Below are 16,035 nucleotides of genomic sequence, written 5' to 3' on the forward strand. Positions count from 1 at the left end.
CATGGTGTGTCCCAGTGGAAATAGTGCTTTTGGACTCCATGTGCTTGTGCATATGGTTACTGGTCAGGGTCAGTAATGCCTGCCACGTTTGTGCTTAATTAATACTGTTCAAAATGTATAACTAAAGTAATAGTAACTAAATCACAGTTCTTCAGATCTTCTGAGTTTCCAGTACTTAGCAGAATATGTACAGTTAAGGTCTGAGCAAGTAGTCCCTGTATTGTCTGTAGTCACAAACCTGGTTATTGCTGACGTGTGTTTTTCTTTCATTCTGAGTATTTCTCCTAGGTATTCTTAGCAGTAACTTTGTAATAACGCGTTTTCTCCTGATTGCTTTCTCCTTCATCAGAGTTAGAATTGTTTTTGACTGCAGTCAAATACTTTGAAGCACAGGCTTTTTAGTACCTTGGTGAGAAGTGCTGTCGGTACTGTAGATAACTTTTACTTCTTCCATATTACGTATTTTCAAATATTGTCTTTTTAATGAATTAACATCATTATCTGCTCTTTAATTTCCTTTGTTCTAAAGATAATGTAAAACAGTGAGAAGTGAAGCATCAGTCTTTCATATTTTTTGTAGGTGTTTCAGAGCTCTTTGCCTTCTGTTATAAGTATGAATAGAAGATAACATTTGAAAAGCCTAATGCCATAATTAAATGAATTCTAGCAGGTCTGCTGAAGAATTGTGTAAACGGACATTGGTACAGTGCTTACTGTATGTAGGTGTGAGCAACTTAAACTACAATTCTGGGAAGTATTACAGAGTGTAGGAGAACTGCATGATTTGTGGGCTTTCTGTTAACATTCAGTTATCATTTCTCATACTGTACAAAGGCTGCTATGTTTATAATGCTTTCTGAAAAGTTTATCAGTTATCTCTTCATTTTTATCACTGTGAGGGTGTGTTTAACTATTGTAACTTAATACAAGATAGGCAAAATAAATTAACAGTGTTGTACATAGTGCTTGATTTTTTTTGGCTAGTTATTATTTACAAATAATATACAAATGTTTCATATTGTTTGTTTGTAAGCATCTGTTCCATAGAAATTCTAATCATGTGGATGCCGATTTAATTCTGTATTATAACTTATTTTTAAGTAAGTGGCTTGAATGTTCCAGTGGTTTTGAAGAGTATATAAGTATATAAATATATAAGCAGATTTAGTATTTGCTTTGCATAGTAATTCCAATTGATAGGGCAAAATTCAGGGAGAGGGCCTGGGATTCCAGAGTGAACTTGTACATTCCTTCAGGGCATTTTTGCAAGGGAGGTTGTTGTGTTTTAAAGGTAGTTGATAAGAGACCTGCACCACCAACCCCAGACCTGCACCACCAACCACCATCACGCATTAGTCTATAGAAGGTATTTGGGTGAACCTACTCCTGTACCACTCCGTACCACCATTTATCCAAGTGAAATTTTTGACCATTTGCAGGATACGTTATAAATCAGGATGTCACTACCAGACAATCAGATTTGAACATTCCTTGCATAAAGTAGCTTGCCTATATCCCTTAGGAATACATCACTTAGCTGTGTTTATGTGACAGTGTGGATATGCCTGGTTTTACATGAACGTTAGGGTAGCGTGTTATTTACGTCATCATGAATTCAAAAAGTAGGTGGTAGTGCTTTATGAATACTGTGGTTATCTTCTCTGGACAAATCGCTAGGAATAATTGAAAGATATAGTTTTATCATACAACCATTAATTAAATTAGGAAATGGGATTTTTTTTTTACTTCAGATTAGGACTTTGCTATTACCTCAGTTTTTTTCAGTGTTCCCTTCTCTGAGGTGCTGACAACAGATTAACATGAAACAGAGCTCTGTTGAATCCAATTATGTTACAGCTCATTGTTTTGGGGACCTATAAAAATGTTCGCTCCCTTTTTACGGGGCTGTAGCCACAGCAAACAGCCGTAAACAGTGCATTTTCTCTTTCGTATGGGACTGGAAATTTCATTAGCTGACTCTTAATAAAGGCCTGATCCAGCTGAATTTACACCTGGGAATGAATGCTTCTTTATCAGGTCCCAATCCTTAGCAGATCAAGCAGGAAGGAACGACAGCAGGATAGCATTGGATCCGCTATCAGTGTCTGAAAGCTTAATTTCTTTTAAAGTTATTTGCTATTCAAATGTTGACTGAAGACATGCTTTCCTGTACGTTAGAGGAAAGATACTAAATATTGGGCATTATTCAAAACAAGACAAAACACAACACAACAAAGCAGAGGTCTTTCTGTACTTTCAAGCATGTCACTGAAAGCTGAGATTAGACTTCCACATCAGCTATGAGGATTATTATTATAATTTGTGTAAATGCTTGGAGTCTCTGGAGAGGACTAACGTTTAGCACATCTAGCCCTTAGAAATAATGTGGAAAATGATGCCCTACCTTTATTTAAGTGTATACTGCTGGAGAATTTAAAATGTATTCATTCTCGCTAAATAGGTTTCTGTGATGTAGGTGCTCCTCTGAGACTTGTTTGGGTTATTTTTCCTTTTCTCTTTTTTTGTTGTTGTTTGGATAATATACACATATATTAAAATTATGGGAATTTTCTAGCAATTTAGTTAGGAAATTACCTCTAAGATTTCAAACTGGTCTGTTTGGTCTTGTTGGTTGACTGGGTGTGTAGAGATTTAAACAATTTAGATTTGGGCCAATATTTTTCCAGTGTATCTATACTTATTTACAGTTTAGTAGTATTGTATTTTCCCTTCTGTCCATGCTCTAAGATGATGGATATGTTACAGTTGTCTAACAGGAATGCACTCTACTGTCTGTTTTTATGTGCTGGTGCTGATAACCTGCTTTCTACTCTGCTTTGCCGCAGGATGTGAGCGTGGGCAGTTTCGCTGTGGAAACGGTCGCTGTATCCCTGCAGATTGGAGGTGTGATGGGGCTAGAGACTGCTCAGATGATACAGATGAAGCTGGTTGTCGTAAGTGAAATAACTATAGAGCAACTTTTTAGTAATAGAAGATATACTGAGATCTCAACGTGCTCAACTGTACCTGTGGTAGAGGACTGAATATTAGATGGGGAGAAAAATCCTGGTTGTCCTGAGGTGACTGCAGGATCTGCTTAAGAGATGTATTTCTTGAATCCACTGGCTTTGGTAGTCAGAAAATCAGGTAGTGCTCAACTTCCAACATGATTTAGCCTTCTCCTAAAAATCTGAGTGTCCAATAATGCTATTTCATTTGATGACTAATGGGCTAGGTTCTAGGTAGATGTAGAAACGTATTGTATTCTGTTATTGCAGTGTTCCTGAATATTGGATGTACACAGAGCTACTGCCAGCATCACTTGAGCTCCACATCTTTGGATCTTTCAGATCTAGATAACAAGCTGTACCTACTGCACCTTAAGTAGAGTCTTGGTCAGTTGTCTAGAGTTGGTCGTGTTACCCTCATTCCCAGCAGCTCAGGGACAACAGTTGCGTTCAGATGGGCTGCAGCATCCATGCGTGAAGGTTCTCGCAAGCTGAATACTAAAAAGTTGTGAAAATGGAGAAATTACCTCTATACCCTTTTCAGGAACTCACCCGCATTTTACCTCTCTGTTTTAGTGTTCTTCGAGGTCTTGTGGGCTGGTGCAGTTGTCGGCCCACTTATGGGTTAGGCCAGTTTTTGTGCCTCAGCTGATGGGGAGTGAAAAAGACTGATTTGTGCTGGTTCTTTTCACACTGGATTGTTTCGTTGCCACTTGACTTACAATAATTGGAGATCATTCACACAGCTTGGCAGTCCGATTTGTTGCTTAGCACTTTAGTTGGCTCCAAAAAACAGTGCAGTTCTGGATGAAGACTACCTTGAACTAGTAAAACAAAATGGTGTTTCCCTATAGCTTGCTATTTCACCTTAGCTCTGAACAGCAACTGGAAAGAAGTGGTTGGGCTTTGAACAAGGACTGGGTAAAATTAACAGAAAGACCCCGACACTTACTACATTTGTCGTAGTTGTAAGCATGAAGTTGAGTTGTTCTTATGCAGTGCATTGTCTCTAGTATGTGACCAATTTTAACCCTCTAATTACTTCATCTCTAATGTAGTTTTGCACTTCTTAATGCAAAATCTACAAATTCTCAACTGAAAATCTACGAAGTGACACAATTTTTCCCTTTGGTGCTATGTTTACATTGATAGTTGTGCTTGCATATGATCCCATGAGCACAAAGTGTTTCTAATTGACTTCACAGTACAGCAAAAACATGTTCCTGAGAAAAAGATTGCTTGCACTGGAGTCCTGTCCACTGCACTGTGTGGTGCTACTGATTCTTCCCAGGAATATTAACTAGGGACGGAGCAAGTTGTAACACAGTTTCAAACATTTATTTTGATCTTTCTCTCTAATGGCTCTCAGTTGTTTGTCTATTTGGAAAGTACAGAGTGGAGCTGGGACATCATTGAGATTGTTTTTACCTGACCGTCGCTTTTGCCTCATGAATTCACTAAGAGTCATGAGCTTGTTTTGAAAAACTTTCTCCCTGCCAGGGATAGAGCACCTGAGGTGAAGTGAGAGTGACTGAACAGACCCCTGTGAGACTAGGAAAGCTAGCAGGACCCCATATGTAACTGGAAAGAAAAGGGCTTGCTGTGCCAGAGAGTTGTTCAGAGCCTTCAGCCTTTGCTGTGAGCAGCCTTCTAGAGGACACGGTCTCTTCACAGGGTACAAAACTGAAGATTCATGCGTAGGAGTTCACTAGACTGAATTATGCCTTTGAGCATCCTTCTGCTGGCCCACGTTTCCCTCCCTCCTCTATCCATTTTCTTTCATTTGGCAAATGCTCCATGTGTTCAGTGCAAGTTACAGTCAGTTGGCACTTGAACATGAAGTCTTTTCACTCATGTAGTTGTTTCCTTTGAAAGTGCTTTTGCAGATGTCTGTGAAATGACAAGGTTTTTTTCATTGCTTACACCAGCACAACCTACCTGTGAGGGAAATCAGTTTCAGTGTCAGACTGATGGTGAGTGTATCCCACAGTCATGGGTTTGTGATGATGAGGAAGACTGTGAAGATGGCTCAGATGAACACCAACAATGTCGTAAGTGTTTAATTAAGTTCTAATGTTATACCAGCTTTGTGAAATAAGGTAATTCACGTAGCAGCATATTGAGGACATACAGAAACAATCTTGCTGTAAGCATAGCTTTTTCCTATGAGTCTCCCTGCAGTAGTTTCTAGAAATTAAATAATCTGAAATCAGAAATAGATAAAATAAAGAAAATATGTCCAAAAAGTCATCTTCAGGTCCTGAAATCTAAAAATTACTGATGTTCCAGTTAATCAAAAAGAGAAAAAAAAGGAGAGAAATGTACAGTGCGTATTAGTCTTAGAGTTGATACAAGATTTAGTATTTCCAAAAATGGTGAAATATACATGGTACTCTGATGTCCAAACCCTGTCTCAATCACAGAAAATGCTGCTTCATTCATTGCATAAGAGAATTCACACTGGCATCTCATAATTAGAAATTTAAAAAATTAATTTATTTCTAGAAAATTTTGAAATGTATGTATATATATAAAAGGAGGAATTATCAGTCAATTGGAGTAAACATTGCTAAGGAGTCTCATCCCATCCTCGGTGATGCTATTTAATGGCATTATTATTTAAAATTACCAAAGCCATTCTTTCTCATGTTCAGATAAGAGGAATATCAAAAGTCCTGGTACGGGGTGTCCAGTCTTTCATTATCATCTTAAATTTAGGATGTAATTCCTATTAGTGTTTCACTCTAATATGCTAAACAGTGTATTAATCATGTTTGAATTGCTGTTTTAAACTAAAGTGTTTAATGTTCTCTGTATGTTTCAGAGCAAAGAAATAATTTAGCAGCCTAACTGCCATAGCCAAAGGCTTTTTCATTTTTCAGTGTTGGTAGCAAGGTAACTACTGATAATAAGATGTTGCTCTGATTTTCAAGTGTCGTGACTAAGCAGTTTAAGGGCTACATACAGTTAAGAATGTGGCCGAGTCGATGAACAGTGACCTGAGACGATTGCTGCACCAAATCACGTTCTCTGCGTTGTTGCACAAGGCAGGAAGAACAAGCATTGTAATGTTCTAAAGAACTGGTTTACTGCTACATCCAGTAGTAGAAGTTACTGTAAATGATGAGGATAAAGTTTATTTATTTTCATTTTGATTCTATGTATAGTTTTGGGATAATTTCTTTAAGCTGAACAGCTCTGAAGCTACTCTCTAACCACCTTGGTTCTGGGGAGGTTCACAGGTTTGGAAGGATTTTGCTCACAGACTTAGTTGTGCTTTTATATCTTGATACTTGCTCACACCGAGGATGGAAAATTTGGAACTGTGGTTAACTGCCTTTTTTATGCCCTCTTCCTCTGAGGCGGTGTCAGCACAACTGCTGGTTACGCTTTAACTAAGGAATTTGTAGATACAGAATGCAAAATGAGCAACAGCCCTGAGTTGACTTTTGAACTGGGTCTCTGTAACATCATTCTCCATGTACTGGTTAATCATGTTGTGGTTTTGAGCCATCTCCTGATATTTGTCCTTATTCTTCTGAAGGAACTTTTTATCTCTGTGTTAGGGAGTGCTGGAGGATATTTTCCTTCATGAAATACTATTTTTTTTTCCTGAGAAAAATGGCCAGCAGCTCTGGAATTGCATGTGCAGGATTAAACCAAGTTTATTTCATTTTACCGTCTTGCTCTTGTTTTTCCTCATGACACTAGTATCCCAGTACCTGATCTTAATTTGGGAACGCTGCTGACAGAAGAAAGAGTAGAGAGGCACTGTAAAGCAGAAGAGCAGGTGACAGTCCCATAGACTGGGATGGTGTTGAGATGTAACATGAGTTTGAAAGAAACAAACATGCAGGCGACAAAAGGGAAGAGAAGTTTGCAGTACTTTTGCCCTTCAGCTGTATCTTCGTGGATTCAATTAATTTGCTGCAGAAGATAGTGTAATTCAGCTGTAGTGAAGTCAAAGTGGAATTGCACAGGTTTATGTGGTTGCTTTTCACTGACGCGGCTGTCACAAGAAGAGACGTAGTCATTGTTGATCCTCTCTTAGTTATGAATGTAAAATATTCCTGACTTTCAAGGCCCTGGCTGTATTAGAAAGCAGTGCCTTACCTCCAGCTCTGCTGTGCTTACGTGGTGCCATTCTAGTTGACCAAACAACAGATTTTGACTCGGTAAACAAGATAACAGAGAAAACTTCAAAACAGTGAGACCTGGTGATTTAATCTTTTAGGCAAAGCAATTATAGGGCAGTAATTGTTATCCTGGAGGTCAACCCTTTCAGTGGAAAAAAGCAGTACCTTGCAGGCTACAGAAGGCCTCACAGAGCAGTGTTATCTGCCATGTGCTTGTCAAGTGTTCCTTAACCTATCTGAGTACACAGAGGTACAGAGGGAGAAGCTCTTATGCTAATGTTTGTGAAAAGGATGGAGTAGTTAAGAAAGAGGAGAAGGGATAATATTTTTCCGCACAAAAGTATCTTGGTTGATGGAAAAGACTGATTGAGTGCCTGTTTCTTGCAGCGGGAAGGACATGCTCAAGTCAGCAGTTCACATGTTCGAACGGACAGTGTATCCCGAACACGTACTGGTGCGATCGAGTGAAGGACTGCTCTGATGGAACGGATGAAAGAGTCTGCCGTGAGTCTTAACTCTTAGCGCTGGATCTGGTTTCATCTCATCTCTCTGTGGCATTTTAATAAATTTGTAAGATTGAAGGGCTTGTTGATGGACAGGATGACCACAATATGCTGCTTGTTACGAGAGTTGCATTTCAGATTCTTTTGTGTATTAGAGCTGATGCTCTGATACAGATCCAGTGTTGCAGAACTCAGATGCAGACTGCTACTGCAGGATCACGGCTTCTTGTTTGTCATTGTCTGAAGGATAATTAATACTGCATTGGAAAAAAGCAACTATGTTTAAATAGCTTAAAGCCTTTGGAGACTTAGAGATAACTTTGCCAATTTTTTGTCATATTCTTTTTGCAAACTCCATATGAAATCAGTGCTAACTATGACCTGTATTGAAAAGCAGAATTTGACCCCGAGTCACTTCTTTGAGGGACTTTGACTCTCAAGCGTTTCTCTTCTAGACTGCAGTTCCCTGTGGAGATGAAGCGTCATTGGGTCATACTGTATTCAGATAACCTGTTTCTGTTGTACCACCAAAGTGCAGATGGACAACTAGGTTTTTTCGGTCTAACTTCCCCAGAGTTGAGGCCGCCTGACTGTCTGGTGGTAGCCTCCTTAGTTCCTGGCCTAGGTTGAATACTGATGGAAAGGACAGCTGGCCACAGAACAGAGGTTACATTTTTAGGAGAGGTTTTTGCCTAATATCTACGTAATGGTGTGTAGCAGCATGTCTGTTCATTGTTGGTATTAGGGAAAAGCTTTACACGTGTCACGAGTGACATGTAATGTAAGAGCTGCTATTTCAGCTATTAGAACTCAGTGTACCTTTGGGAAAAAGGCGTAACTGTAAGCTTTGCTCAGAACAAGACCCAGGGTTGGGGTGGAGGCTAGGATGCTCAGGAGTGGGTAAAGCAGTAAGAAATAATGTTAATGGCTGTGCTTAGAGGAGAAAAGGTCACGTGCACCTGCTGCGTAAAGCAAGTCGGCATATCAGCCAGGTGCGAGTGCGTTTTCTCCTTGACTCACTCGTGGCTAGAATAGACACTCTGTAGAATGAAAGGTGACAGGACTTTATGGAACTCGGAAATAAAAGGTTGCTTAGACAGCCAGCTGGGAACTTTTCCATGTGATAGACCCACAGCCAGTTCTGAAGTCACTAACACAAATGGCTAAAGGACAAGATCCGAAGTACCCTACATCATTGCTGGAAGACCATCTTCCGTAGCTTGGGATTTTTTCTCTTAAAGTTTAGAGGAAGAAAAGAGGTTGGTAACTTAATGTAGCAAATCTATGACATTAAAAAAATCCTGAAGAAAATTTAAAAAATGCATTATCTCTGAATTAAAGAAGAGGAACTGCTCGGCGCCTCTGAGAAATCCATGAGTAGTCATTGAATACGGTTCAGACCAGCCAGGTGAAATGATTTGATTGTTACGATGCACTAACACTGTGGCAGACTGGGAGTGGAGTCCTGAAGACAATACTCACGATTCTTTCTTCAGACTAGAAGCCCACCGTGGTGCTTGAAAATGGAAGCGCACACTTTATTTCATGTTTAATATTCTCCACTAAGTAAATTAATAAGGCAGTTTGGAAAGGGGCCTCTGGGTACCCTGACAGCAGCGCTCTACTGCTGCGTGGGAAACCCAGTCGTTGCTGCATCAGCCATCGGTCCCATGTGGCCCTGGTGTGAAGGCAGCATATTTAGGCCCAGGGAGAGGGCCTGCCTCATATCATTCAACAGCCTCTACTCTGGTTTATTAGGATATGTGTTGACAGTCCCTCTAAGACAGAAGAATGACTGTGACTTAGAACATTGAAAGTGGGAGTTAGACTACTCTAAAGAAATGTGATGGTGCTGAAGACAAGAAAATAAAGAAGAATGAAATGGCAAAACCCTTCCCGAAAGACTGGTTATTTTTATTGCCTTTCTGGCTTTGCAAGGCCTGGAACTTTAAACAGGAGCTGTAAGATAAAATTAATAATCTGTTGATTTTATGATTAACTGCAAAGTAGGGATTAGTGTGTCAGATTTTACTGTTTTGAAGCAGATTCTAGTACTTGCGGTGAATGTCAGATTTTCTGTTTCATCCATTTCCTTTTCCACATTATCTGGTGTAAACAAATACAAGAGGAATAGCACTATTTTGTGCTTTTCCTTTGTCATAAATAAAAATGAAACATCCATGAACAATGGAAGAAAAGAGCTATGTAGAATTGATTCTGTTGTTTCACAGAGCATAACGAAATAGAAACTTGTCCGTTTACCTCTGCTTTGCACTCCCTGATCTGTCTTGAAGCAGATTTAGATTGTAAAGAAGATAAAGTTTTGTTGCTGAATAAGTTACATTATTTAAGAAACTAGTCAAATGCAAAATGTCACTAATATGAAGTAACTCAGCAATTAAACGTGTAAAAAAAATAGAACAAAGGAATTCAAAGCCTTAGTCCATTTTACTGCTAATGGGATTAACAGCAAGGGAAAACTACCCATGCAGGGGCTAAGATAAACATCAGAACAATGTTTCAGCTACAGGTCATGTAATTAGTGCGTTGAAGCTGTTTAAATTTCATAAAACAGTGTTTTAAAAAAATTCCTTTATATATCTTTATCATCTATATCTATATTTATATCTCAGGTTGTTTTTCCCGTCAGCAGCAAGAAAATACTTTCGTTTTAAAACTAGAAATGTAGAATGAAATGGCAGACAATTTGGGGTAGCAAATACTTTTTGGGAGTAAGCAGCCAATACTGTAATTTTTCTGTTAAATACTTTATTTCTTTCATTAAAGGTGGAATTTTCTGTCCTGCCTCAGCTTCGTAGTTGAAAAATGAAAATCCCAGCCGTGTCCATTTTGCTTTGCTGCAGCTGACAGAATAACTGCCCTGGTTACAGTTCTGGTAGCTGAGCACTGCACTGGGGCCAGAAGGGAGAAAGGAGAGGTATTTTAAAGATGTTTTTTGAAGCTGGCAGGCTGAGTGCAGGCCTAGAAACTCGGGGGTTTTAGTTCTAATTTGGATGTTGAGTTGCTGCCATGGGTCAGCTGCCTAACCTGTTAATTCCTGCCGCTTGTTCTCTGTGTTAAACAGCTGCCGTGGTCAGGAAGTGGGCAGCCAGGTCTTGGATGAATTTGCAGAGATGAAGGTGGAAATGAACAAAGATCAAGAACTGAAGGCATTGTAAGGGTTGTAGTCCAAGCAGAAAGAAAAGGGCCACGGTCAGAGAGTAATCTTGATACTGGACAAATCACTTATAACAGCTACAGGACAAGACAAGTTCAGGCGGAAGGAAGTGCCTCCATCAGGGAGGGTTTGGGACAGCGAAAAGACAAAACTGGAGACAGGTGAGGAACACAGCCAAAGACTTGAGTGGCAGGGATCAAAATCAAGAATTAACACCAGGAACGAGGGTCTGGTCAGTCTGCCAGCTCTCAAAGCATCTCTGCAATGAGCACTACCTGATACCATGTAGCTCATAGGATTGTTGGGCTCGGGGTAAGTCCTCCTTCTGGTGTCTCTGACCACTGGGCAACGATTTGCCACCCGTGAGGGGGTGACTTGTGGCTGAGAGACAAAGGGTTTTAATTAATTTTATTTGTAAAATGTTTTGAAATGTTGCTGCAATAAAAGAAGGACACTTGGAAGCAGGAAAAGCCCCCTCCTCCTTTTTTTTCTTTCTTGTAGCACGGGTTAGGGTTACAGAAGGTTACAGTTCCTGACTGTGTGACAGAAATCTGTGTCTGCGGAATCAAGTACCGGTCGCAACTGTTTCCTGTTACTGTTTTTGTATGGAATTTTTTCCAGTTTTCAGAACAGAAGTGTTAGGCAGAGATCAAAATAATGTAGGTTTAGCAATTCCTGTGACATAGCTTTCAAGCATCTTCCACATGTGTACAGTGAAAGATGCCATATTCTTTTTCTTATATGTGCCCTATAATACTTACTTAATACTCTTGTACTGCTGTAGCTATTTCCATAGAACTCCTGATGGTTCCTCCCTGTGCTGGCTTCTCTGCTTCCAGGCAGGGAAGAAGCATTGACTCCACAGTGAGCATAAAACATAATCCGAGGTCAGGCCTTTCTTTCTTTCTGTAGGCAGAGTTAAGACTTGAATCCAAGTTGTTCCCAAAGCTTTATGAGTTGTTTGTAGGCCTAACCCAAGCAAGAAATGGTTGAGATGTCTGTGTTGGAAGGGAGTTTGTCTGACTGAGGAGTGAGGCTAAAGGATGGTGATCATGTTTAGGGCATGTGTTGGTATTGTCAGTGCAGGTTTTTGGAACAGAAGGCCTGGGAACTAGCACCAGAAAGCCTGAGGTAGGAGCCCTGTAGCTGGAACCCTGGTAATCTGCAACGACTGTTCTCTGGTTAGGCACATACTGTTCACAACTGCCAGTTGTGGACTTATAATAATTGCAGTGAAAATGAATGAAATGGAAATGAATCAATCAGGGAAACATTCTGGCGAGATTTGCAGTGGATGCCAACACAGCTGTTTATGCTCTTATATCAGAACTTAGCAGTTCAAATCATGTAAGCCTATTCCATAGGTGACTGAAGTTTAGTGGGAATGTGATGATATATACAACAGTGGAAGAAAGCAAAACAGTTTGGCAGTGCCTGGAAAAACTGCGGCTTTTCTGAGTTCTGCTTGAGTAATTTTATAGTCAGTGTTTTGAATTCCAGAAGTATGAATGAAAATGTCCCTAAGTGAGAGCCTGCTCTGTCTGCTTTATTGACTTGCATGGAAGCAAAATTGGATAAGAATTCAAACTGAAAATATAAATGGTACAAGATTAAGTGTGATTATTCTGTTTCTTGAGTTCACTTATTTGCCTGTATTTCTGTATAGAGGCAAAGGTTTGATAAATCTCACTTCTAAAAATAGCGATTATTTGCTTTCATACTTGCCATTTGTCTGAAATAAGTAACTTGTGTCTACACAGCAATAAGCTAAGCTAATCTCATATTCTCCTACTCAACTCTAGCACGTGCAAATGCTTGAAATCACCGCATTGAAATCTCTGCCTGCTTGTGTGCACAAGTATTTTCAGAATTGGGTTTTAGTTGTTTGAAATATTACCTTGTGTTGGCCTGTAGGTCATCTACATAAGTAGAACAGCCAGAAACTGAAAAAAAAAATTCATTCTGCAGAATCTTTTGTTTTGGGAAGGAGAGAACGAGTAATAAAAAGCAGAGGTCCTAAAGCTGATCACGGACTTGGAAGATTAACATCTTTGACTTAATTAGAACAGACCCATAGAAACCTGAAGTCTTTGAGTTTGAGAATACATGAAATTGTGAGAGGACCTAGGAACTGTAAATTTGAGGAACTCCTTTTCTTCCTAAGCACTTGTATTAAGATCAATAAAATGTAAAACTGGGGTACAAGTAAACAAATGTTCACTGCTTGCTCTCCTTTCGTGTTGCGTTGTTTTCAGTCATACTGTGAACTGTTTGGATTGCAAATCTTTTTGGGGAGGGTGCATCGAATTGTTCAGTTGTCTCATGTGAGGTTATGTAGCATCTGTCTAGAGGCTATCCTTACATATCTGTTGGAGGAGGCAGTATACTAGATAAATGGACTGGTTGTCAGTAGTAGTGCAAGAAATTATATATCCCTTTTTTGTTTTCCTATAAATCAAGATACTCTGTTGACACTGGATATATGTGACTCATTGTACTTTATAGCCTAACATTCATGCTAATACTGAAGGTGTTCTTATTGTAGACTACCCCAGATGTGAAGAGTTGTCATGTGCAAATGGAGCATGTTTTAATGCAAGCCAGCGATGTGATGGCAAAGTTGATTGCAGAGATTCTTCTGATGAGGCTAATTGCAGTAAGTACCCCATGCAGAGTGATCCCAAACGAACCTGTTTTGTAGACCCTCTTTTAAAGATTGTGGTTTTCTGACAGATTTTCTGTATGTCTTTCTATGCTCGAATCTCTTTCAGCACATGGATGTACCAGTGCGCAGTTTCAGTGTGCTAATGGAGAATGCATCCCACGAGCCTTTATCTGTGACCATGATGATGACTGTGGAGACAGGAGTGATGAAAACTCTTGCAGTATGATGGGTTTTCTTTTCCTCTTTCTTTAACTGTTTTACTAAGAACTGGTTCAAGCAGATAGCAGGAAGTAGATTACTTGGCTATACAGACATCAAAAGTTAATGACTGTTCTACAAGAAGTTTTTTTGTATGGAAAGATGGAAAATGCAGTGCTACTCTGGTAGACTTTTCTCAGGTCATCTTTTCTGCTAAGTGCCTGGAAGTGTGGTGACTATTTGAACTTTCTGGATTCAGTGACAGCGTGCTTCTTAACACATATAGCTTCACTTCTTCATGTTGTTGTAATTTTCTTCATTTCAGCATGACCCAAATATAATTCCTTCACTCTGAAATCTCAGTTAGTTAGAGCATGCTTTTGGTTTTTCGTCCATATCTGTCTGGCTCTTTTTTTTCATTTTCATCCATGGAATGGGTCGTCTAGAATTATTCCCAGTGACAATACTGCACAACTTTACAGACAGATGGCTGTACAGATTGTTGTCCTTTAGGTGTTCACATAAGGTCTTTAGTTGACTGTTCCATTTCTGGAAAGTGCTTGCTCATTCTTTTCTTCACGATCAGGGTACCCCAAGCTATTACATCTCCAGCTAAAATCATGGCTGTAGAGTTATCTCTGTGTGGGTGTAGAATGATCTCTGTATTTAAAAAGGTCCCCCACTGATTACAAGAACTGAGTTTTGTATTCTGTATTGCAGGAAGGCCGCATACTGACATTTAGTTGCTCTGTCCTACCAAGAACCTCACACCACTGTGATTCCACCCCACACCCCTGAATGTTTCTCTTTCATGTCTGTGGCAATGCCTGTCCTTTGGAGGACCCACGAATGTTTCTGAACTCTTAGGAGGCAATGCTTCCCCACCGTGGAGGGCTGTGACAAAAATGGTCTTTTTTTTCCTTCTTTTTTCCCCCCACTCTGTTTCTCTGAGCACAAGGCATACAAACAGCTGATGTTTTGAGTATCCCTGACAAGTCCACCTTCAGGAGCTTTGTTAATAAGGTGCTCTGCATCTCGTTGCACAATTAATTGAGAAATTTAGCCTTCCTTTTCCTGTCTGTAAAGAAAGAGAGCATTATAAAATAAAGTCCATACCTAAACCAAGAGCAAAACAGCAGCATTTACAATCTATACAAGATATGGAACTGGCTCAGTTTTTCAGAAGAGATTATAAATGACTGTTCGTCTTTGAGACAATATTACCGTTTCTGACCTTTTAGTCAGTTCGAGTAGTTTGATTTTCTCATGTTTCTTTCCTTAGCTTACGCGACTTGCAGAGGCAACTTCTTCACTTGCCCAAGTGGCCGTTGCATTCATCAGAGCTGGATATGTGATGGAGATGATGACTGTGAAGATAATGAAGATGAAAGAGGATGCGGTGTGTACTAATGCTAACTTGTAATGACGTTTTCAGAGGAGGACCTCACTAAGCAACTTCTGTGAAATTCTGACCAGTCAAGATGTTCTGAATCCATTTTAGTTCTGTGAAATCCTTAAAACTCCCGTCTTCATCAGTTCATTTATTTTTTTTTCACTTGCGCAATATTTTTTATTGTTGTATGCGTGAGAGTTACGGCTGTGACGCTGAGTATGGTGCAAACTAAGTTTAGCATATAGCAACATCTCTTTTCTTCTACATCTTCTCTTACATTTCATTTTTTCATGTGGAGATTTTTCAAGTCATCTCTTAAGTGACACAAGACTCCTAATAACCAAAATCAATTGATTGAAAATGAAAATAACTCAGTTCCTGCCAAGGTTTGTTATGCAAGGAATAGGAATTTTAATGCATGAAAGTGTGGGCTTTTTTCTGGCCCTTTCTATGATAAGCATTATTCTCTTTACCCAGACAGCCTTTACATGTTCTGAAACCACAAAACTAGAGTTCCATTTCTGGGGCACCAGTTAGCCTGAAGCTAAACGGTTTCACTGTTTCTGAACAGCACAGAAAACTAAAAGGATTCATGTGTCTGCACAAGTATTGTTTGCAGAGTATGGCAAGGAAGTATAGATGATTTCTTTTGTAGTCTTTCCCAGCTGTGTGCAAGAACCAGAAACTGAATAATGAAAGATAGAGGTGCTTTGGGAAGTTGTTAGGTATTATTTGTAAGTATTATTTGAAACATACTCCTCAATTATTATTGTTTTTCTTTTCCATAGAAAGTGGTCACCATGAATGCTACCCAGGAGAGTGGGCCTGCCCTGGGTCAGGGCGTTGTATTCCAATTGGGAAAGTGTGTGATGGGGCTGCAGACTGCCCTGCAGGAGAAGATGAAACGAACATCACCGCGGGCAGACATTGCAGTACGTATTAGAATCAAAGGCA

The 16,035-nt window shown here is 39.7% G+C and overlaps 1 protein-coding gene across 1 annotated transcript in view; it reads left to right on the forward strand.

Moving 5' to 3' along the window:
• LOC104544601 (low-density lipoprotein receptor-related protein 2-like) overlaps window positions 1–16,035 on the forward strand; it is a gene marked incomplete at its 3' end in the record, with an annotated part of 68,642 nt that overhangs the window by 16,741 nt on the left and 35,866 nt on the right. Inside the window, exons 2-8 of the mRNA XM_010189520.1 lie at window positions 2,847–2,954; window positions 4,937–5,059; window positions 7,532–7,648; window positions 13,371–13,481; window positions 13,597–13,710; window positions 14,971–15,087; window positions 15,870–16,013. Coding sequence (XP_010187822.1) covers window positions 2,847–2,954; window positions 4,937–5,059; window positions 7,532–7,648; window positions 13,371–13,481; window positions 13,597–13,710; window positions 14,971–15,087; window positions 15,870–16,013 — 834 coding nt within the window. The remainder of the gene's footprint in view (window positions 1–2,846; window positions 2,955–4,936; window positions 5,060–7,531; window positions 7,649–13,370; window positions 13,482–13,596; window positions 13,711–14,970; window positions 15,088–15,869; window positions 16,014–16,035) is intronic.

The sequence above is a fragment of the Mesitornis unicolor genome, unplaced genomic scaffold (genome assembly GCF_000695765.1).
Source record: "Mesitornis unicolor isolate BGI_N332 unplaced genomic scaffold, ASM69576v1 scaffold4758, whole genome shotgun sequence".
Taxonomy (NCBI): domain Eukaryota; kingdom Metazoa; phylum Chordata; class Aves; order Mesitornithiformes; family Mesitornithidae; genus Mesitornis; species Mesitornis unicolor.